At 51.7% G+C, this 21,637-nt stretch overlaps 6 protein-coding genes across 6 annotated transcripts; 3 read left to right on the plus strand and 3 right to left on the minus strand.

Annotated features, from left to right (window-relative positions):
* Window positions 1–129: 129 nt before the first annotated feature.
* Window positions 130–2,248, minus strand: PG985_014673 (uncharacterized protein; the record flags this gene model as incomplete). The annotated part of the gene is made up of 4 exons (XM_066834439.1): window positions 130–1,479; window positions 1,583–1,878; window positions 1,940–1,952; window positions 1,994–2,248. The coding sequence occupies 4 exons, from the start codon at window positions 2,246–2,248 to the stop codon at window positions 130–132; spliced, it is 1,914 nt and encodes a 637-aa protein (XP_066679179.1).
* A 950-nt stretch (window positions 2,249–3,198) lies between these two features.
* On the minus strand, window positions 3,199–5,850 carry PG985_014674 (uncharacterized protein; the record flags this gene model as incomplete). Its single annotated transcript, XM_066834440.1, has 2 exons — window positions 3,199–4,125; window positions 4,177–5,850. The coding sequence occupies 2 exons, from the start codon at window positions 5,848–5,850 to the stop codon at window positions 3,199–3,201; spliced, it is 2,601 nt and encodes an 866-aa protein (XP_066679180.1).
* Window positions 5,851–6,405: 555 nt separating this feature from the next.
* Window positions 6,406–10,536, plus strand: PG985_014675 (uncharacterized protein; the record flags this gene model as incomplete). Its single annotated transcript, XM_066834441.1, has 1 exon — window positions 6,406–10,536. One exon carries the CDS (start codon window positions 6,406–6,408, stop codon window positions 10,534–10,536), a length of 4,131 nt encoding a protein of 1,376 aa, XP_066679181.1.
* A 1,638-nt stretch (window positions 10,537–12,174) lies between these two features.
* Window positions 12,175–16,864, plus strand: PG985_014676 (ankyrin repeat-containing domain protein; the record flags this gene model as incomplete). Its single annotated transcript, XM_066834442.1, has 4 exons — window positions 12,175–12,332; window positions 12,381–12,604; window positions 12,743–13,392; window positions 14,177–16,864. 4 exons carry the CDS (start codon window positions 12,175–12,177, stop codon window positions 16,862–16,864), a joined length of 3,720 nt encoding a protein of 1,239 aa, XP_066679182.1.
* Window positions 16,865–17,411: 547 nt separating this feature from the next.
* Window positions 17,412–18,329, minus strand: PG985_014677 (uncharacterized protein; the record flags this gene model as incomplete). The annotated part of the gene is made up of 1 exon (XM_066834443.1): window positions 17,412–18,329. The coding sequence occupies one exon, from the start codon at window positions 18,327–18,329 to the stop codon at window positions 17,412–17,414; it is 918 nt and encodes a 305-aa protein (XP_066679183.1).
* Window positions 18,330–20,005: 1,676 nt separating this feature from the next.
* Window positions 20,006–21,547, plus strand: PG985_014678 (ankyrin repeat-containing domain protein; the record flags this gene model as incomplete). The annotated part of the gene is made up of 3 exons (XM_066834444.1): window positions 20,006–20,152; window positions 20,212–20,366; window positions 20,422–21,547. 3 exons carry the CDS (start codon window positions 20,006–20,008, stop codon window positions 21,545–21,547), a joined length of 1,428 nt encoding a protein of 475 aa, XP_066679184.1.
* Window positions 21,548–21,637: the final 90 nt, after the last annotated feature.

Below are 21,637 nucleotides of genomic sequence, written 5' to 3' on the forward strand. Positions count from 1 at the left end.
GTCTTTGAAATAAACCCCACGACGTACCACGCAAGAAACTATTCTAGCAATGCATAATGAGCATCGACTAACTACTGCGATTCCAAAAGCCTTGGTATTTTGTCTGTATTTGTGCAACTTATAAAGTGCTCAAGGCCCCTCGTGCATATCCCAATAATCAGCCAACGCCGCATCCACCTCGTCCAAATCGCTATAAGGCCGCAGCCGCGCCAGCCTCTCGACCTTGTCACGGATAGCCTCTTCCCCAAAGATCCCCTTCCGGGCCTCGAAGTCGCCGCGGTCGAAGGGACGCGCGCGCCACCGCGGGTCCATCGGGTCCGAGAAGTCGGTCGTCTCGTCGTAGCCCAGGTCCCGCAGCGCCGCCGTCACGTTGAACGCGGCCATCATGTCGTGGTCCTCGTGCACCAGGTTGTGGCAGTGGAACAGGTACACGCCGCTCCAGGGGCGGTAGTGCGCCTCCACCCGCACCGTTTCGCCGCGGCCGAGCCAGACTACGTCTTTCAGGCCGGCGGCCTCGTACGGCTCCACGCCGCGGTTGGCGGTGGGGCCTTCTGTCCTGGGACTAGTACGGCCACGGGCATAGCCTTCGGTTGTTGAACCAGCGTTGTCGTTCTTTTGGCCGTGGTCGTTGTCGCCGCCGTGGGCATTGGTGAACCGCGATAGGACCCGGAAATCTACTAGGTGGACGTGGATCGGATGGGTCCAGTCGGGCGACGCGTTCTCCAGCTCCCAGACCTCGATGGTGCCCTGGGGCACCTTGGCCAACACGCGGTGCGCGACGTCGGAGAAGGCGACGCCGTTGATGAGCCAATCGTCCCGGCTCATGTGGAAGCGGAAGTGGTGGTCGATTGGTCGGTTCTCGGACGACGTGGGCGGGAAAGAAACATGCTCTTTTAACTTGGCGGGCACGGTAGATGGGTCCTCAGTCTTCTTGGATGCCACATTAAAGCGCATCACCTTGCCCGTCTCGGGAAAGTCGTCGTCGACGCCGATGCCGCCGGCGTGGTCGAGGTTCCGCAGCTCCAAGGACTCCCCGGCGTAGTCGGCGAAGTCGACGATGATCTCGTAGCGTTCTGCGTTCGATATGTACAGCACGCCGTCTTTTATCGTGACTGGGTGGGTGAAGAGGCCGGCGTCAGAGGCGATGACCCGGAAGGGCAGCTTCTTGTCGTTGCCGGACCTGGTCAGGTACAAGGCCCAGTTCCGCGACACTGCCGCGTTCAGGATCCGGAACCGGTACCGGCGCGGTCTGACGTCCATGTAGGGCCACGGCTGGCCGTTGACCTGGATCACATCGCCCCAAACGCTGAGACGCTCGTTGCGGATGGACGGCAGCGTGCCGTCTTTGTTGTAGTACTTGGACGTGAGAACGAGCGGGACATCGTACTCGCCGTAACCTGATGGCAACCCCAGGACGTCCTCGGCTGGATCCGTGATGATGTAAGCGGCGGCTTGGCCGAAGTAGCCGTTCTCTGCCGTCTGGTGGCAGGGAGCGACCCGTTGTGGTCAGCCACTCATACTTGCGTTCGGTTTCATCCAAGGAGGAGGAGGGGGGAGAATGGTAATAGGGAGTGACGCTCACAACGCCGGAGGCATGGTCGTGGTACCAGATCATGCGCGCCGACTCGTAATTGGGGTAGTAGTAATCCTTGTACTGGCCCGGCCATGACACGTCATTGGCCCAGCCGTCGAATGGGGCACGAGACGGAGAGCCGTGGAGGTGTACGGAGGTTTGCAGTTCGGCGCTGTTCATTACCCGCACGACAATCTCCGTACCCCGGGGGACGATGAGCGTGGGGCCTGGGGAGATCCCGTCGTAGCCCACCAACCGCGTTGGCTTCAGGTCGGGGTAAATCTGCTGGTAAAACGGACGGATCTCTACTTCATAGTACAGGATATCCTTCCCGGTGACTGGGTTGGTGACAGTGCTACCTCTTACTCAGACGGGCGTTCTAATGGTAGGTCAAATTTCAGGGATACGTAGGTCACTCACAGCTTTGGTTTCTTGACTGGTGGGATAGGAAGTGGTACTTTGTATATGAGGGGGGTACTCGGGGCTGTGCCAGTGGCTGTAGGTGCCAAGGTGCCCTTCGGGATGCTGCTCGGGCTTATCTTCGATGATGCCCCCCAAAGCACTGGCCTCGTGAGGTGGTATTCTGCTGGGGCGGTCATCATAATGGACAGGGTTCGCGAAGGAGATCGCCGCAAGCCATGCAGCTGTAACGAAAGAGCCGTGTTCGAAATGCATAACCAGAGTCAGAAAGTAATAGCAGCTGTTTGCATGCAACCCGGCGGCGCCTGCGCGACAAGAGGCCGTGAGGCTTGCCCATATACTCGTGCGCGACCATGCCAAGTTTGTTCGCCCGAGTTATTCATAGTGATAAAATACCAGCCCAGAGTCGACGGGCGGTAAATCATGTTGCTGTCATATGCAATCAGGGGTTACGACATCACACAAGGGACCATTTCGCATACACCTTATCCCGCTATATCCGAGCTGTTATTCCCACTTTAAGGGTTCATGGGCGACGTAAGATCATTGGGATGCCTCCTGTGTGTGGTCGGGTCGGTATTTAAGTTGGCGGCCCTGCAGTACGCAACATGCACGTCAAAACAACCTTTGGCAAGGATGCGTGTTTAGAGGTTATCATCTGTCGGGTTTCCCCTTCCTCGTAAATAGGTTCTTTTTCAACGTTGTGTGCATATTGTTTGTTGGTTGTTTCACTCAACCCGAATGCCAGATTTGGGACGTAAGATGGGCATATCAATCCTTGATTCGCCGTCTTTAATGATATGTCTACTGGCTTAAGTAGTAAAGGGGCTATCTCGCTTGCGGCTTATTCCATAGTGAACCGCAATCATCTGATGTTAGAAAAACAAAAGCTTAATTTGACATCCAGTTCATGTAACCCAACCGGACCCCCTCCGAGGGTTTCCTTGTATGTGTGGAGCACTAAAAGCCAGGGACGCGACGGGTCCACCAATGGCAGGGCACTGCATCACCCCTTTGCAAGCTGACGACTTAATTGACCAACCAAGCTGCGTCGCATACATCGTCTTGTGATACCACCACCTTTCCGAGCCAGAGGGATAATGCCACGAACTTTGACGTTCTCGGTACCCAAAATGCCAAACTCCGAGCAACTGTGACCTCGGTCCTATCTGCTACTCTTCCTGCGGAGGTTGGCGAGAATACGGTTACAACCACGGGTTATTCGCGTCTAGTGCCATGGTTACACTGTTCAATGCGTCGACGATTTCGGTCAAAGGGGCCAAGTCATCGTCAGGTTGACCAGTCGACGTCGTCTCATTTTGTTGAGTCGGGCCGGCAGAGATTTCATCGAACCCGTCAACTATCCACTTTTGGTTCACGGAAAGAGTTTCTGCGTAGCAGATATGCCGGTCCTGCACGCGTAGCAATGATCGTTCCTTGTCCTGCATACGGCGTATCTTCAGGCGGCTGATCATCTTGCAGTGTATGATGTCGGTTTTGTGCGTGTCCCCTTCGGTGAGAGTGGACACGATATCGTCGACCTGTACCAAGAGTCCAATCTCTGGTAGGAACTCGTGAGGGTGTGGACGCGAGACAATGATAGCCAGCTGTTTATCTTCGTCGCCGGGACGTGGTAGGGTCTCGAGGAACTCCATGTTTGGCTTGTCAGCTGCCTCGGCTCTGTACCACTGGTTGAACTCGGGGTCCACCGGAAATTGAAAACCATATGGGCAGGAGGCATCGGATCCTAGCACCAGAATTCTTTGGTAATCGTGGAAATGCAGCATGAACCCGGGAAACCGGACAAGCAACCCTTCGTCGAGCAACTCTGTGAGACCATACATGAAGTTGAGAGGTTCTGGGTGGTCTTCCACAGTCGCAGACATCCATGTCTGGGGCGCCCATCGAAAACCCGCAACGGAGAGCTTGGAACCGTGGAGGAATATGATCCCAGGAGGTATTGAGCCTTTGTAGTGTTTGTTTACCAGTTTCCAAAAGTCACACATCAGCTTTTCTCTGGTCTCGCTGTCCATGTTGCTGCTGATTCCTTCCGAGTAGATAGGCGTTTCCCGAAGGGGCAGACTTAGCAAAGTTGCGAGCGCGAGCGTTTCATCTTCGGCTTTCGAGGTTGCCTAAATATCAGTCAGCGAATGTTATCAATTCATTTCCATGGCCTATCATACCCGCCAACGCACGGCGCGCCAAGCATCGGCAATCATAGATGAGCCACGGGTTTGGGTTTCGGCGTTGGTGCTCAGCTTGATACTGGCCCGTTCGAAGCCCATGGTGTTGTGCATCAGCATCTGTCGCAGTAGCTGGGTGGTGTCTCTCATGGATGAAAGTGTGTCGTCGAAATCCAAGATTCCTCCGAAGTCGTCGTCCTCCTGCTTAAACATGATCTTGAGCCCTCGGCTCAGATATGCTTCCTGCAAAGTCCAAAGTCTCCGCATCCAGCCACTGGTCAAGATTCTCATCGTCATTCCCGCCGTTCGTTCACTGGCATCTATATCACAAAGGCCCCTATCAATAACAATGGATTGGGTTGCCTTGTTGAATACGTGCCCAATCTGGATGACAGCTGTCCTCCTGATCTTCGTGAACTGGTCCCAGGATATTGAATCTTCATCCGATCTCCTTGGGATTCCCAATGTGTCAAGCCAAAACCATTCTGATGAACCCTGGGTGGATCCTTCAGAAAGCCGTTCCAACAGCTTGCTGAGATAATCCAACTTGCATTTGTGCACAGAATTTTGGTTCTCGTTACCTAGTCCATCAGCCCATATGTGGGAGATAGTGGTAAACGGACGATGGTGCTCTTCCCAGGATTCGACCTGCAGCTTGGCAATGCCATTGATATTCGTATAGCGGAAAATCGGAAAATTTTCTTTTAGGTTGTGTGGATTAGTTGCCTCGATGATGGTATACAACTTGGTTTTGGGATGCACCGTGACTGGGAAGCAATATTTCCTGCAACAGTCGCTCTCGTGCTGCTGCTGGTAGTTGCCACTGGTCGTTTCTGCTGGAATTGCCTTGCATACTTCAGCGGTACACCCGAGCTTGGTGTGGCCTTTAGAAACGTCATGCGAGTGAAGAGCGGTCAGGAAGAGCGTGGCATTTGAGCTCACCTGACCCCGGAGCAACCTGACTGTCCTTCTGCACCAGCCTTCCTGAGCCATCCTCAAGAGGACATATTTGGGTGCCCCCCATCCTATGACTTCACTCTGAGCTTCATTCCAACCCTGTACACGGATGCCGAGGTCGGACATGATTTTGGCTCTCTGTGTCGATAGTGCTTCGCCGAGAACCATGATAGACAGGGAATTGACATGGCTTATGTGACGCGAATCCTGTCTCGGCAACTCCTGCAATCTGGCGAGCTCTTCGCTGTCCGAGGTCTCTTCCTCGGTCGCATCAATGTTGTGTGCGAGGTTGGCCACCACGACGCGACGCGCATGCTCCAACACGCATCCTGCCATCATGAGTCTCAGTTTCGCATCCTTTCTATTCCGCTTCTCGAAGTCAGCCCACTTCTGTAAGGCTCTCGGCAAGTGCTCCGTGGTTATAGAATGTGACCCTGCCAGTTCGCTCTCTGCGATAAGGGGCTCGCCGTTGGTGCCTTTCAGCACCGTATGGATAAGGCCGAACCAGAGCCATGATTGCAGAAACGGGGCAAATTTGGTAGGACGGTCGTGGCGAGCCCTTTGTAGCATGAAACCCTGTTCGACTCTCCAGCCGCACCTTTCAGGGTAATCGTAAAACGCCTGGACACTACAGTCCGTGTTGTCTTGGTACGACTCATGCTTTAGCCGATGGACTGAAATGTCATCGAAAGTACCATAATCGGCCAAGTGCTGCATGGCAGATAAGGTGTAATCAACCCCCTATTTGAGCTGTAACATAATTTTTAATTGTTCAATTGCGTGATACCTGAAACCGAAAGCGACTATGCATGGGGGAAATATAGAAATAGCGAGCGAGTGACCAAAATGTAGGATGAACGTTAGTAGGATAATTGAAAATGTGATGAATGACTACTTGGGGAGCGAGATAAAATGCTGCTGTGATGTGCGAACCACATTGTGGCCAGGAATCACGACATGTTGGTTGCTACGTGGCCCCATGTATGACTACATACATGTGCATACATGTAGATGAGGGGTTGGTGCTGATGCACCTGGGCACTCGGCTGTTCTTTCGCACCCCCCTGCTCATCCGGTCCATTCATCGCAGCATGGAACAACTTTCCTCCAGGAGGTAACGTTGCCCAAATTGTGTTCCAATTGTTTATATTTTCTTATACTTTTGTTTCTGCAACTTGGATTTGCCTCCTGGATTCTTGCGACACGGCAGTGTTGTTGCCCTGAAATCACACCGCAAAAGAGGGGATTGCTTCTTAACACACCACCCAAACAATGTCTCAGACCGAAGCTACAGGTACAACACCAGAAAATCCTCCGTCTGCCACTGGAAACATCACCCATAGTACCCTACCAATTGGAATACTGGAGCTCCTGTTTCAAAACCTGTACCTTCGATTCGTCCGGGCAACACCTGATAGGCGGTCGTCAGCAGCTAAAGAATGGGCAATGACATGGGAAGAGGTACTGGAGGAAGCAGATTCATGCCGCCACGAAGGCAATTTCGTCGATGCCGATTGCAGCTACGCGAATACCCTTCAGATGCTCCAAGCCTTGCCCACCGATTTCGGTGCTCTGGTCAAAATACACAGCAAGAGGGGTGCCGTGTGGGTGCAGCTAGGGCGTTATGAGCAAGCCGAAACCTACATGTCGGAAGTAAAGTCCTGCCTTGGGACGCTTCAGTCGTCTGGTCATATTGGCGACGAGGACGCAGAGTTCTTGGAGAACTACTTGAGCAGATGGCTGGCCATGGCCTCGATGCGACTCGGGAAATACTCCCAAGTGGAGGAACAGCTTCGGGGCTCCTGGGCAGCCGCACTTACGTTCACCAGGAGCCGCGACAAAGCCGAACACATGTTTGAATCACGTGCGATCCTTGCTTTGACCAAAGCAGAACTTGGACATTTCCGATCGGCGGAGCTTGATCTACAAGTCACGCGAAGATGGCTTCTTGATGGCAATGCCTTCATGAACGCCGCCGGATCTCAAGACACCACCGAAAGAGGTCCGGGGGTGGAGAATTGGCTGGCCATGCTGGATTTCACAGAGGCGAGAGTGCATCAGCTTGCCGGTCGTCCATCCAAGGCATTAGCGCTATCGGAATCAGCAACCGACGACTTGAAGAGGCTTTTTGGTGCCACTCATGTCTACGTCCTGGAATCTTCTATCCACACAGCTCTTCTCCTGGCGCATAATGGCCAGCTCTCGTCCGCCGAATCTCTCTGCAGCCGGACCCTCGTCTCTATCAGTCGCAGCCTAGGACCCAATCATCCCATCACCATGTTTGCCACAGCGGTTATGGTTGAGATCAGGATACGTCAAGGATCATACAACAACGCGGTAATTATGGCCGACGAGCTATGTACCCATTGCGAAGATGTTATGGGGCCCGAGGATCCATCGACACTGGAGGCGATGTCTAAATACACAAAAGCTTTGATAGAAGTAGGGCGGTATAGAGATGCCGTCTCAACCTTGGTCAAAGTTTGCAATGTTGCCCTGAGGGTCGTCTCAAGCCACAGAACACGGCCAGCCTTGGCAAGGTATTTCTCTGAACTGGCCTCGGCATTGAGTCACCAGCTTGAAATAGGAAAGGCCAAGGCACTGATCCAGATGACGATTCGGTGGCAAATGACTAAATTCGGGTCGGGGTCCTACGAGTCATCGACCAAGTTGAACCAACCCCTTCACCAGAAAGACGTGTGGCAATTGATCACGGCCCTCACATCAAGCGAGAATGGCCTACAGTACCCAGACCTCGTTTATTCGCTGGAAACATATGCTATTATTCTGTCACGCGATACACAAGCAAACATTGAAAAGGCAAGTGCGATCATGGAGTCGGTCTACGGTTTTCGAAATGAGTGCGCAGAACTCTGCAAGGACACAAAATCTACTTCCAAGGCGTGCTACAACCTGGCTGCACTTTACCGGTCTTCCGATCGTGTTAAGAAGTCGAGAAAGCTGTTTATGGAGATTGAGGGCTTTTGTAAATCAGACGCTCGCCACCCTGATGTATTTGCGGCAAGAAGGGAGTTCATGCTTACGGATGATCAACTCGAACCGTTTCCCGAGCTCTTAACCGAGATGTCACACATTGCTGAGCGACAGAAACTGCTACTGGGAAAGCATCATCCGGAAACGCTTAGAACTCTGCTCGTGATCCTGGGAGTGAAGCTGATTTTTAAGGACCAATCAGCCGACACGACCTGCCGAGAGCTGCTAACTGGTCTCCGGGATCCGCATGCTAGAGACCAACGCCTTGCGGAGTCTCTCAGAACCGAGGAGAAGGTGGCCGAACTGTACTACAGGATGGGAAACATGGAGAAGTCGCATGAAATACTGCAGGCTATCGTAGATTATACGAGCAAAGCAGACACTGGCAAGCGGATGAACCTTGGCCTGGGGGCATTTCACGACTCAGTTAGTAAGAAGTTGGGCTTGATTTCGGTGGGAGCTTCTGCCAAGGGGATAGAAAAAGGTGGTCTCTCTCAGGAAAGGGCAACGGAGTTTGCGTACCGACGCCTGAGGGACCGGCGGGATTGCATACGCGTCCTGGATATACTTCCTGGGACCGGGGATCAGCCAATCCAGTGTAGCTTGACCGAAGTCAAGCTGTCTGATAAGCCCCAATTCATGGCACTTTCATGGATATGGGGTGACTGGACGAGTCCGGCAACCATTCATGTGGATGACTCGAAGATTTTGATGACGCGGAACTGCGCGGCGGCCATATCACACGTTCGAGACACACGGGCCCCGAAGAGAATCTGGATCGATTATGTGTGCGTCGACCAAAATAACGTGTACGAAAAAGATGACGTGGCGTCACTGCTGGAGAGACTGTTTCGCACGGCGGAGAAAACTATCATATGGCTAGGCCCTCAAGCGCAAAAACCACAGAGCTCGACTTTGCCGTTGGGCAGAGAGCAGGTGGTTGACATACTGGAGCGAGAGTGGTGGACGCATGTCGGGGTTATCCAAGAGTTATGCTTCGCCAACGATCCGGTGCTACTGATTGGTCATGAAGAGATCAACTGGGAAGACTTCAGCGCCGCGTTCGATGAGTACTTCGACGACATACCTCCACCTCGGTCAAATAGGCTGGATACCCTCCTACAACAGTTGAAGACCGTCATCGATGGTGGAGCCGCCGAGTTTCCTCTCGACTCCAACTTCCTCCGCAACTGTCGCAACCTCATCGAGATGCGCCGGCGCGCTCAGTCCGGTCACCGAGAGGGCCTCTTAGAATTGCTTGTGCGATTTCAGAGCTACAATTCTATCACGGAACGCGACAAGGTGTTCTCCCTGCTCAACTTAGCACGCGATGATTGTGGGGTGAAGCCAGACTATGAGCACAGCTCGGCAAATCCAGACAAAGAGGCACAGATATACTGTCACGCCGCTCTCTGCATCATCAAGTCCTACCAGCATATCGGTATCCTCGGCCACCTAGATCGCTCGGGGAACGATAGGTATAAGCTGGATCTCCCGTCCTGGGTACCGCATTGGAACCGGCAAAGTGACGAGATGAGAGGCCACCCTGATGAAATAATGGACGAATCGCTACGTGAGATGGTCTATGCTGACGGCGGCTACGGTACGGTGCATTGCGCGGCCCGCCGACATCTTACAACCCAAGAGATCGATAGACTGGAAATCCCAGGGATGGCACCCGGCGCCATCAACCTGCCCGTGGTTGAGCATGACCATCTTGTCGAGGTGATTGATGCTCTTCCGCGGCCTGGTATCATGGCGTCGCTCCAGGATGACTTGAGATCTGCCAAAGAGCTGCAGGACGAATTTGAAAAAGGAAAGGCAGAGGGCGTCCTCCTACTGGGGAAGATGGTCGGGAAGCTGGTACGGATCATGCGGTCTTGGAAGGCACTCGCAGTTTTTGTCGCCAGAGAGTCTGGAAACCCGGATTGGTTTCAAGGCTTCTGCACGACCCTCTCGCGGGGCCGCGAGACGTCTTCGCTCGCCCAGCTGAAAGAGGACTGGAAACGCGTGTTTGAGCCAGAGACCGGCCTCCGGTCCTTCGTTGCGTCGGGCGCGGCGCGCCTGTTCGTCTCCTATGTCAATTCGGGCAGCGACGAGGACCGGGATACGCGGCTGGGCCTCGACCTGATCACTGGCGTTCTGGCGGTGGCCTTCTCGCAGCTGACGGCCGCTTTCTCGCCGACGTTCGGGCTGAGGCTGGCGCGGACGGGCAGGGGGCATCTGGCCTTGGTCCCCAGTCTCGCTCGGGTGGGCGACCGCGTCGCGCTGCTGGCGTCGGGGGCATCCCCGTTTGTTATTCGACCAGGTGGAGAGAATTGGGAGATGGTGGGATGGTGTTATCTTCATGAAGTCATGGATGGGTCTGCTTGGAACGAAGAATTATGTCGGGATATGACATTTGCGTAGACAACTAATGTCTCAAGGTAGGACATTATATGCGTTGCCAAAGTAGTCTCTTGCGGGAAAAGTTGTGGGGTTTATATAGATCTTATTTCTTGAATTATAGTTACATTGAGACAAACTTGAGGGTTGACATGTTTAGAATGAGACCAGTGGTGAAGTAAAAGAGGAAAGAAAGCCGGTGACACTAGATAAAGACTCCAAGTGACCCTAGATCGTCAGTATCTAGGTGTATAGGACTGGTACTGAGAACAGTACTTGATCTATGTTGAGGACAGGCGTACTGCTTGAAAGCCGACGAGGAGGCATTGCGCGTAGTCTGTGTGTCACCAAGTCGTCGATGACCGACGAATCCTTCTCATGGGGTATTCATCGTCTTGATTCCTTCTCGCGCTCTCGACATCGTCATTCCGGGTTTTCTGTCATCAGTTGATGATGTTGTCAGTCCCTCAGACCACACCGCCAGACCTTTCTGCCATGAGATAGACCAGGCCTATTTGGGTGGATGGCACTTACCTGAGATGTTTGACGAAGAGCAATGAGGACACAGTAGATCGAAGACGGCAAGGCCAGAACAACGGCTATGATCTCGAAGATAGTCTCCGCCGAGAGTTCCATGGCATCAGGGTGACTTTGCTGTGGTTTGTAAACGAAGGATAATTTTCGCTAAAGTTCTAGACAACCACTAAGATCTTTATCGAAGTGCGTGAAAGGTTTCGATGGCCAGATATTGTAGAGATGGGAGTCAAATGCATCTTATGTATGTCTTTGCATTCATGATATTGTTCTTCAATTCATCGTGACAATGAACTGACACTGTCTATTAGTCCTAGCCGGTCAGCATCTCCACTTCTTCCGGGCTATCCAATAATGTTCAATATCTACGTGGCTCCCAAGACGATTGGTGACATTGTTTAAAGTATGGGCACTCGCGGTGAGACGTGAAAGCAGCATGCGACAATCAATTGTGGCAGGAGTAGCCGTTTCTGGGCCGGGATATTCCCCACTTCTTTTGTGAAGTCCAATAGAAAAATACCCGTACATCTTTGCTCGGCACCATTGATCTAAGATCTGTATGGATTCCTGGGGAGCGGCTCCACTACTTTGATATTGTCCAATCGAGGATCAGATTGCTGTACACAGCCTCAGCAGCGGAAGACGCCCCTAAGAGCCGACGTGGTCCATAGGCAACCTCCTTTAGCTCCCAATCAGAAGTCATTTGGAGTGCCACCATGCCTGCATCCGGGTCCACTTCTTCTGTGAACGCCAATGAGAATTCCTTCTGGCAGGCAGGTTGGGTCACACCATAGTAGTATTGGGCTCACAGAGTCCTTCATGGAGCACCAGCCTGGCCTGGAGAGATGCAAGTAAGATGGTAAACGGGATCCGGGCGGCCGATGTGGGTGGCTCCAACCATATGTGGTATTGCAACCCCATATTACAGTCCGAATCGGCGATCGAGAGCCTCGCCCGTCACTTGTTTCCCCTCTTATCCCCACCTCATCCGCCTTGAACTCTCTTTATTCACCAATTCTCCTGGCGTTGACATCTCCTTCAGCCCTAGCTCTTCAGTCTTCACAACCAAATCCCGCCTTCTTGTCACCTACCATTGATTGCTGCCCATGAATTGAACTGTTCTCCAGGATGCCTGAGCCACCTTCACCAACCGCTCTTCGAAAGATGAGCCCAACGGACTGGGAAAACTACAGAGACCTGATCAGCCGATGGTATATCACCGAGAATAAAACAGTTCCTGGCATTATCAAGGAGCTAAAGGGGTCTGAACATGGTTTCAGCGTTGCGTGAGTTGGCTTCACCCTCTTTTTCAATGGCACTAACGTTTCTATTAGACAATATGAACTGAAGGATCATATCGCTATCTGGGGACTGCGCAAGAACTTCGCACGCCGGGAACAGGAATGTTTGGTCGCCCAGAGGAAACGCAGTCGGAGGGAAGCAGAAGGAACCACGTACGAGTATACATTCGCAGGCCAAAGCATATCGGAAGAAAGGATAAAACGGCTAGAGTACAGGCTCGACCATCCTATCATGGTCTGGGGCAGACAAACACGCGGTAAGTATAAAACCTGCAGCATTCTTATGTTTGACCAATGTGGCTCATTTCTTGTTTGTTCCGAGCTAGATCCTCTCATACCCGATCCTCGTACGAGTCTGAATGTATTGGAACATTCACCACTGCCTCCATCTGTAGACCTGGTTGTTTCTCAGTCCAACCTCCTTGCCTTACAGCACAACCAGATATACGAGTGGAGGCCATGGAAGGATACTCCTCATCAGCTTCCATGTATTAGCTTCATTCGAAATACCCCACTACTCGACTCTATCAGTCACGCCCTTTTCGGAGGAAGCTCGCGGCAATTCGTAGCATCATCGGACTCGAGACACATGCTACAGTCCAATTCTGTTCAGCTAGGCTTTGGATCATCGTCCATTGACAAGCTCGCCATGAGCTTCAGTTGCCTCATGCCAGAATCGCGTGAGGGTGAGAATATGGCCAGAGCCAAGTCACTGGTCAGAACCCGGGGTGAGTTGGATATGGAGATGCTCAAAGTCGTTTTTTTCCAACTATCCAACAACTTCATTGGGGAGGAAGACTACGGACAAATTGTTCGCCTGGCTGAGAGATTCGGATTTGGCAACCCGTCAATTATCCGAGCTCTTTTCAGCGTGGCTACAAAGGACCTCACCATCGCCGCGATCCTTGACAAGCTCTTCATCGCAGCATGCGAAACTTCCGCCCTTGAACTGGTAGAAGTACTAATTCAAGAAAACAAAGAGGTTAAAGATGGACAGTCAGTGCGTGTCCTTGCATTCGACCTGATGCCTGCCTTGGTGGTGTCAGTCAGTATGCAAGACATTGGTGTTGCAAAAGCAGTCATCAACGATTCCAGTCAACCTATTATTGATATTCCCTGGGGTGCGCAAGCATCTTGGCAGGAATCTCAATTTTGGGAAAAGTTCGCTAATTGCAGGGACAACCAATTCATCGCTACACTGCTAGAGATGTTCATACGAAAGACGAAAAATCTTCAGCATTTCTTGGAATGCCTCTTATTCCGAGCACTTGAAGCCGGAAATGCTTCACTTGCGTTGAAATCTATTGAATGCGGTGCAGTTACCTGTACTCGGAAAAGCTCACCTATCTTTCATTCGCTACAAGATTATTCATGGAATAGAAAGCCCGGGGGTGTGAAAAAGTTCAGGAGAGCTATACGAATCCTCGAGGCTCATACAATCTATACTGCTTGTATAGTCCCACTTGGTTAGTGTCAATGTGAGCCCCAAACACTTGTTGGTAGTATTGACGAATCAAGACTTTTACATTGACCCAGATTGCGCGTCGATTCCTCGGGGACATGATAAAACTGCGTTGCGAACGTACGAACAGATAAACAATTCTCTTGGAAGAGACGAATCAGTGCCTATCGATGTATTGATAAGCGCTGCATACTCCGGATGTTCCAGCATCCTCAAGAAGTTGACTGATGCTCCTGCGGACTTGAATTGTACGAATCGTCGAGGGATATCGCCTTTGATAGCTGCAGTTCTGGGAGGGTCTGTAGATGCATGTTCCTGTCTACTCGAGCTGGGGGCCGATCCGAATTTGACTCATTCAAATTCACAGGACTCGAAGTCTGGTCTCTCACAGACTGAGCCCGTGGTTGGCCGATTTCCAGCAGCGCTTCATCACGCCATTTTCTTGGGACATCGGCAAATTGTGGACATTTTGATCAAGTTCAAAGCTGATGTAAACCAGTTATGTGACCACTTCACTATGCACGAGTGCTCTTGGGCATGGAAAGTATGTTGGTGGTGCAATTCGGACCCATATCAGGCTCACAGGGACGGTTTTATATGCTCAATGGACAAAAGGGCTATCAATGCCTTCAACATCGCCACAAACCGCGGTTACTTTCAGAACTTGTACGGATGGCTCGTGGATGATGATGCCGCCGGATTCGATTACCTGGAGGTTAGCAGACTGCTGCTTAAACATGGTGCTCGCGCTGGGTGTTTGGAATTGCATCACGCAATCGATTTCGGAGAGAATTGTCTGGTGGAGGACATACTGTCCAGATCAGACAGAGTGGGTCACCTGGATGCTCCTCTAAAGAACATGACGCCCCTTCAAGCAGCCCTGGAGACTAGGAATGGACCGGTATGCGACACACTTCTTTCTGCAGGGTTCCGAATTGACGCAAAACCTGAGTATCTGTCTCTTGCAGTGGAGGGAGGAAGTGCACAGGTGCTGCGTTACTTACTGAGGGCTTTGAAAGCCACATACAGCTCAGGCACCTCGGAGTTGACCAAAGCACTTCAAATTGCACTTGAGTCAGGATTTGCAGATGGTGTTGATATCTTTATCGGTGAAGGCGTTCAGCTTCCTCCAAATTGGTGGGTCTATGTCTTTGCCACATACCAATCGGACAGTCTTCACAGCATTTTGGAACGCATGCAACTCACCCAGGACATGATGGGACAAAAACGACAAGACGGTTGCTCTGGTCTGGAAGCGGCCATGCGGAACCCCCATCTGGGCGTTGCGAGTATCGCTCTAGGCCGTTTTCCGCAAGCGTATGACTCTGGTGCTCTGCTTGCGAGGTTGTGTAAATGTCTTGGCGCGACTGAGTCAAGTCCAGATGCTCAACTCGACGAACTGGTCAAAAGGCGTGAGACAGTCGATGAAAGAGACTTCACTCCAGTTTTAGAGAACGCAGCTATCGCACTGGCTGCATACTTCGCGATGGACGATTTGCTTAGTGCGTTACTTCGAAGGCCGCAGCCACAAGCACCTGCTTTGGTTCCAGGGCCAGATCTGTGGGATTCGAGGTCTTGCAAAACCTCTCCAAACTGCCTTTGCAGTATAACTATAGCCAGCAGCCTTCGGCATCTCTCACGAGCCTACCTGGCAAATTGGAGATGGTGGCACTTTGACCACAGCCCCAGAAAAACTTCTCCCATATTTATGGCCGTAAAGGGCGTTAACCCAAAGGCCATCGACCAACTTATCCTTAAGGGATACGAAATAGACCTACCAACAACCATAGCGACGCTAAACTGGCCGGAGCCCATCGTTGTCATGCAAAAGCTGTTGGAAACATGGAAAAACCGAGAGAATGAACTCCGCATATGGGAAAGTTGTGCCCACTATGTGAAATTCATAATCCGCAAAGGCTGCCTTAAGGTCCTCAAATTACTCACAAACCATGAGCCGAATATTGGGAACCTCTACTACAATACAATTGATATCAGTCGGACTTTGATTGATAGCCCACGCATTGCTCTACAGTTAGCCATCTCTGTAGATCAAGCTTCTGATGATGTGGCTCATTACCTCATCAAGAAAGGTGCGGATGTTACGGCACCCGCCTATCCCGATATGGGGCTAAGCGCCCTTCAAGCTGCTGCCATGAAGGGGAAGATCGCACTTGCTCGATACCTCATTATAAAAGGAGCCCAAATAAACGAGCCCAGAGCACCTGTGTGCGGCAGAACATCACTCGAAGCGGCAGCAGAGGCTGGGCGGCTTAATATGGTCCAATTCCTTCTCAATGTGGGGACAGAGACAAAGGGAAAATACAGAGTGCAATATCTCCGTGCTATGCAGTTGGCTAGGTACAAACGCCATGCAGCAGTGGAAAAGCTTCTTCGGAGGCACCGGGACCAGGATTTGCAGGATGATATTCTATCTTCTCAAAATATCACACCCAATGAGCTTGGAAAAGGTGACGGCATTAGTGGGGTCTTTTTACACCCCAATGAAGCTTCCTTTGAAGAGAGACGCTGTTTACGACAGTGGTGCTTTGAAAATGAAATGAAGCCGCCGCGCGACGCGGAGCTAGAACTCCTTTCTAGCGAGGAACTAGAGCTGCCTTGTCAAGAGAGGATGGAGATACTAGCCGCAATATTGGGCCACCGTAGTGAGATGAAGAGAAGGATGCAACCACTTGTTGATAAGGTTTTAGGCAAGTATAATCTCCCTCCCCCTCTGGGTCATGGTATCGGGTTGCTAGTTGCTACGGAGGTTGAAATATTACGACGAGATATGCCACCTGCCACGCCTTCGACCGAGTATTCCAGCTCAGACGATGAGGGCGAGAGTGACGAGTCTTCGATCTTGTACTCCGATGAAGACATAGGAGATGTTTCACCTCACGAGGAAGCTATTGAAGAAGACGAAGAGTCCCCGGTACATGAAGTTGTTGGAGCAGGCGATGATATCGGACCCCGGATGCAATTCCACCCCGAATTCAACAGGCGACGGGATTCGGTGGACTTCCACGAGACGATACACAAAGACTTTCTCATCTAACCCACAATACCGTACGTACCCTTCTGGGGCGTTTGCGGTATCGAGGAAATTAGGAATTTGCAAGGTCTACACGAAATCTCGGGTTAGCTTTCTTTTCTATCGCTTTCGTTAACTTATGTCAGAATGCGAACTTGGCTCATTTGGTCGGGTACCGCTTTGAAGGAATATGAGGTTTATTGCAGTGAGGACAGGGCGGAACCACCCTAGTAGTCCGATTGGTGACATGCTCTTTTGTCTGTTTGTAGGAACTTACGCTGCTATTTCTTTATTGGATTTCCTCCTTCTCAGAGTAGCATAATGGTTTCGTTTTATTCAGTATAAATGCTATCAATAATCGCATATTAGGCGTGATCACCTCGGTTGTATATCTTAACCTTCCCTCCCAATACATTCCCTGTATTCTGTCCTTTTCGCATCCGCGGGGTATAGTCTCATGTTCCACCTTTCCAGCCCTTGCCATCAAAGTAAGCCTAGTATGCATCCTTGACCAAATAAACACCACGAAAACGCCTGGGGGATGTCATATCCTTGTCTCGTACTGTTGTACCTAAGGCCCCATGCCAGCTTGATCCAAACCCGGTTGGATCATACCCGGCGGGTGCGGCGCCTGACCTCCCATACCATTCGTGGAGAACCCCGAAGGGTTCATCGCCGGCGCAGGAGGTCGACCTGGTCCCGCCATCAGCTGAGCGTAGTCCGGACTCCCCGGCGCATCGGCCGCGCCGCCGTTGTGTTTCTGCAACTCGTCCCAAACAATCATGCGCGACTCCGGCGGGAGCTTGCTGATGACGCGGTACCAAAACCCGGGACGAGTCCACGACAGATTGACATACTGCTGCCCCTCGATGGGCGCCGCACTGCTCTCGTCCTCCTTGAACTTCTTGAGCATATTGTTGACGTCGTGGCGCTTGAGCTGGATCCCCGAGTGCCTTCGCTGGATCTCCTCGAGGATGCCCGTCGTGGTGGCGCGGGGGTGAATCGCCAGCGTCTCGACCTCGGCCGCGATGCCCAGATCGTCCCGGGCGCGCTTGCGGTTGGTGGGGATCCCCGCCGCGTCCAGCTCCATATCGTGGTCGTGGCGGTTGCGGCCTTTCACGTAGGAGAAGGTCCAGATGTTGTCGCGCGTCGAGGACTTGATGACGCCCTGCCACTCGCAGGTGCCCTTGGTGCTCTCGCGCTTGCGCTTCTTCTCGGGCGGGACCAGGGCCGCGGCCTCGATCTTGGTCCGCGACGGCGCCTTGGCTTTCGCTTTCCAGCACGAGAAGACGTGGCGGCGGTAGATGTCTAGCACGGGGTCTTTACTCTCGGCGCAGGATTTGCTGACGCCGAAGCCGGCCTGCTCTGCTGCTGCTTTCAGCGCTTTTTCGGCATCCTCGTACTTGGCCCAGTGCATGTTGGACAGGGCGGCCACGGCGGGGTGCGTGTCTGGAGGCAGGGGGTCCTGCACCTGCAGCAGGGCGAACATGGCAGTCTGTGCAATGCGAAAGAATCGCCGTGGTGTATTCAGATATTTCAAAAAGGGGTTTTTAGGTCCGACAACTTTTGTTATGGGGACTGATGATCACAGATTGTCAATCGGACGGTGCAAAGCGTTGGGTTGACGTTGAATTTGAATAATGTGACGGCTCTTCAGGCAGTTTTGGTTAGAGGGCGGGTCGAGGTGGTACGTGCTTTCTCTCGTTATTGCGGTGACAAGCCACAGGAAAGCCACAAATAGCCGTGGCTGCCACCAAAACCCATTGCTACCAGTGAACCGGCCAAACCACACCGTCGCCAAGTTGGGGAGTCCCAGTAGCGCCTTGCCCACCACCATGATACCAAACTTAACAATGGATGGACTCGCTCATCTAGGTACACACCAAATACAGTTGAAGACAGTGATCCATACATCGGTAGAACATACTCTGTAGAAAGTCACAAGATATGATGATTACCAGATATCTCTCATACTACCATTTTCCGAGATTTGGTTGTCCATGGTGGACTGACTGTTGCACGTGTACAGGAGGCAGTGGCGTCAGAGGAATTGGGAGGCGTGAGCTGTGGGCACTAGTATTGACCTCATTTGATTGGCCAGGCACGATAGGTGACTGAGCCAAGCGGGTTTCCAGAGGAATCTGGTTCTCAATGTCCTCTTGCAACCCGTCGTAGATTAGCGATATGTCACTACGCACACCTTTTGGGTATCAATTATGGGAATACTCACTTGCACGCTTCTCATGCCGTTTGGGCCAGAAGTTGTACAGTGTGATGATTGAAACGATGAAAGAGGGAACGCCAATGACGATTCCCCCGAAAAGGGAAATGACAGCGTCGTCCGACAGGGGCATTGGCAATCGACTTCTGAGGTTGCGACTGGATATAATAGGTACCGAGGCTCATAATAAAGTGAATGATAGGATCAAGTGACGAAGACGGCTTGATGTGCAGTCATTGAGCCATTACCGGAAGCTGGCAGAATGAAAATACTTATAGATGGAAGGGGGCAGCATCTCTACATTCCCCTTCTCTACATCTGGCAATCATCGCATCGGTCGCAATGGCTGTTGGTTCTTTTTAAAGTCTGTCCGAAAGGTGTAAAAAACCAAGTGCCGCATCCCGGATGATTGTTAATCGCAATGCTTGCGACATGCTTCTGGATGGCCTCCTGAGCAGGCCCCACATGTAAGCGACTCGGGATGGCATTATCGTAATCGTCGCAATTGTCGCATGTATCGCAATTGTCGCAATTGTCGCATGTATCGCAAAGAATACATTCGTGGTGTGATGGAGCTGATGGGGGTAGATCTCAGCCGATGCCCAGAGGTGGTAAGCAGGCAGGACAGTGGCTGTGCGACAGGGCGATCATGACAGCCAATGGGTTCGCTGTCGCAACTGTCGCAACTGTCGCAATTTTCGCAATCCAAGAAAAGCCCCTCACTTTCACACCATCCATTAGCCTACTAGCAGTTATCGCAATGTTTTCCGATAAAAGCCCCAAGCCCTCCTGTATTACAACCCTTCAATTCTGTGTACGTTCAACAATGAGCGGGAAATAAAATACCACATGAGGAATATCAGCTGCGTCAACACGAAGCAAAATTAGTGAACTCATCGTTTCCCCCACTCGCCGACAGAGAGGTCTTCTATTCCAGATACGCAATGATCTCGTCGTATGTTTCCCGTCATGTGTCCGCCATAATACAGGTCGATCGACTGGGCATGGATACCCACGAGACTGAGCCCAATCGAAAGCGCGGCCGCTATGCATTTCTCAAATGTGACCAATGCCGGAAAGACAAGCAGAAGGTAATGCCAGAATTTGTACGCCGACAACCTGGGCACTGGTTTACTGACCCGATGACTAGTGCCTGCCCACAAACCGGCAACCTCCCCAAAAGTGCGATAGATGTGAGACGAAAGGCTTTGAATGCTCCAGCAACAGGACTGCTGCAGTTGCCAAGCAGACGAGCACGGGAAGCTCCTTCGAGGCCTCCACGTTTCAAGTTCGTCTAGAGAACTTGTAAGTGTTCCATGTATACCAACCTTTCTTAATCGATAAAACTTACTATAATTAGTCAAAATGCTTGGCAATGGTACAAGAAACTTGCGCAATTCTTACCTACCATGGAGTCTAAAAACAAAGAGAAGATGAAGATCACGACAGCCAAGCTCTCTGAGAAGCTATCTACAGAGCTTACTCACTTATACCAGTACGCGCGAGATACAAGGAACGTTGCGGCAAAAGCCCTATTGGGCCATCTCTGTTCCGATGATGGCCTGATCGTTGCAGTGCGATTCGACTTGAGCTGCAATCCTGCTTCATACCCTAAATCTGCATATGATGTCGATGTACAAGAAACTGCAACTTCAGCAATTTCGAATGCATTCTTAAACCCAACAGAGGTCTCAATACCCACTTGGAGCAAGATCCTCGAATTTGTGGAGGTCAGATGGGACTCAGGCGACTCAGAATGTTGTTTGGAGACCTTGCGCAACACTATTAACCACCACCTGTTCCATTGGAGCGACCCAGACGACGAGGTTTGGGACGAAATGATCCTACTCACAAAAAAATTCATTGACTACTCCGAGATATCTAGGACCAGGAATGCTCAACTGTTCAGAGATAACTATCTTAATCTAGCAGATGATATTCCCGAACTAGGAGCTACAATCGATATGCGTCAACACATCAGAGGAGCGACGATGGACAAGAACACTAGGTATCTGGCATGGTTACTGCAGTACAGGAGCGAGTACAGTGAGCTCATAGACGCCAACGGAGACACGCTTCTCCACCTAGCGTGTAGTTTTACTGCGATGAGCGACGCCATATCAGGCGAAGGAGTAAACTTCTTGTTAAACCAAAGCCGAAACGTTGATATAAATCGACAAAATCTTGCCGGGGAGACGGCACTGCATTGCCTTTGTATCAGCAGTGTGCGATCTTTCAAGAATTACGAGGGTGCTTTGTCATCTCGCCTCGCTACGCTGCGTCGCCTTCTTTCACACCCGGATCTCAACGTTGAAATACAAGACCATTCGGTGGGGGGTGTGAAGGGAAGAGTCGCATCGTTTTACTTGCTTCAAGCCTATCGGATATTACCAGCGCAGATTTCGCCGTTCATTCAATGCTTCGAGGAGCTACGTCCGAGCCACGCGCTAGTTTCGGACACGACGGCGTGGCATGGGGCCCGATGATAAGTGTCATGAGAGAGAAGGGGGGGGGGGGGGGGGGGGGACTAGCCATATCATACGCTGAGGTACTCGAACAAGTTGAAATTTGCGTCC

Source organism: Apiospora marii, assembly GCF_038362585.1.
Source record: "Apiospora marii strain CBS 49790 chromosome Unknown utg000011l_segment0_segment0, whole genome shotgun sequence".
NCBI classification, from domain to species: Eukaryota; Fungi; Ascomycota; class Sordariomycetes; order Amphisphaeriales; family Apiosporaceae; genus Apiospora; species Apiospora marii.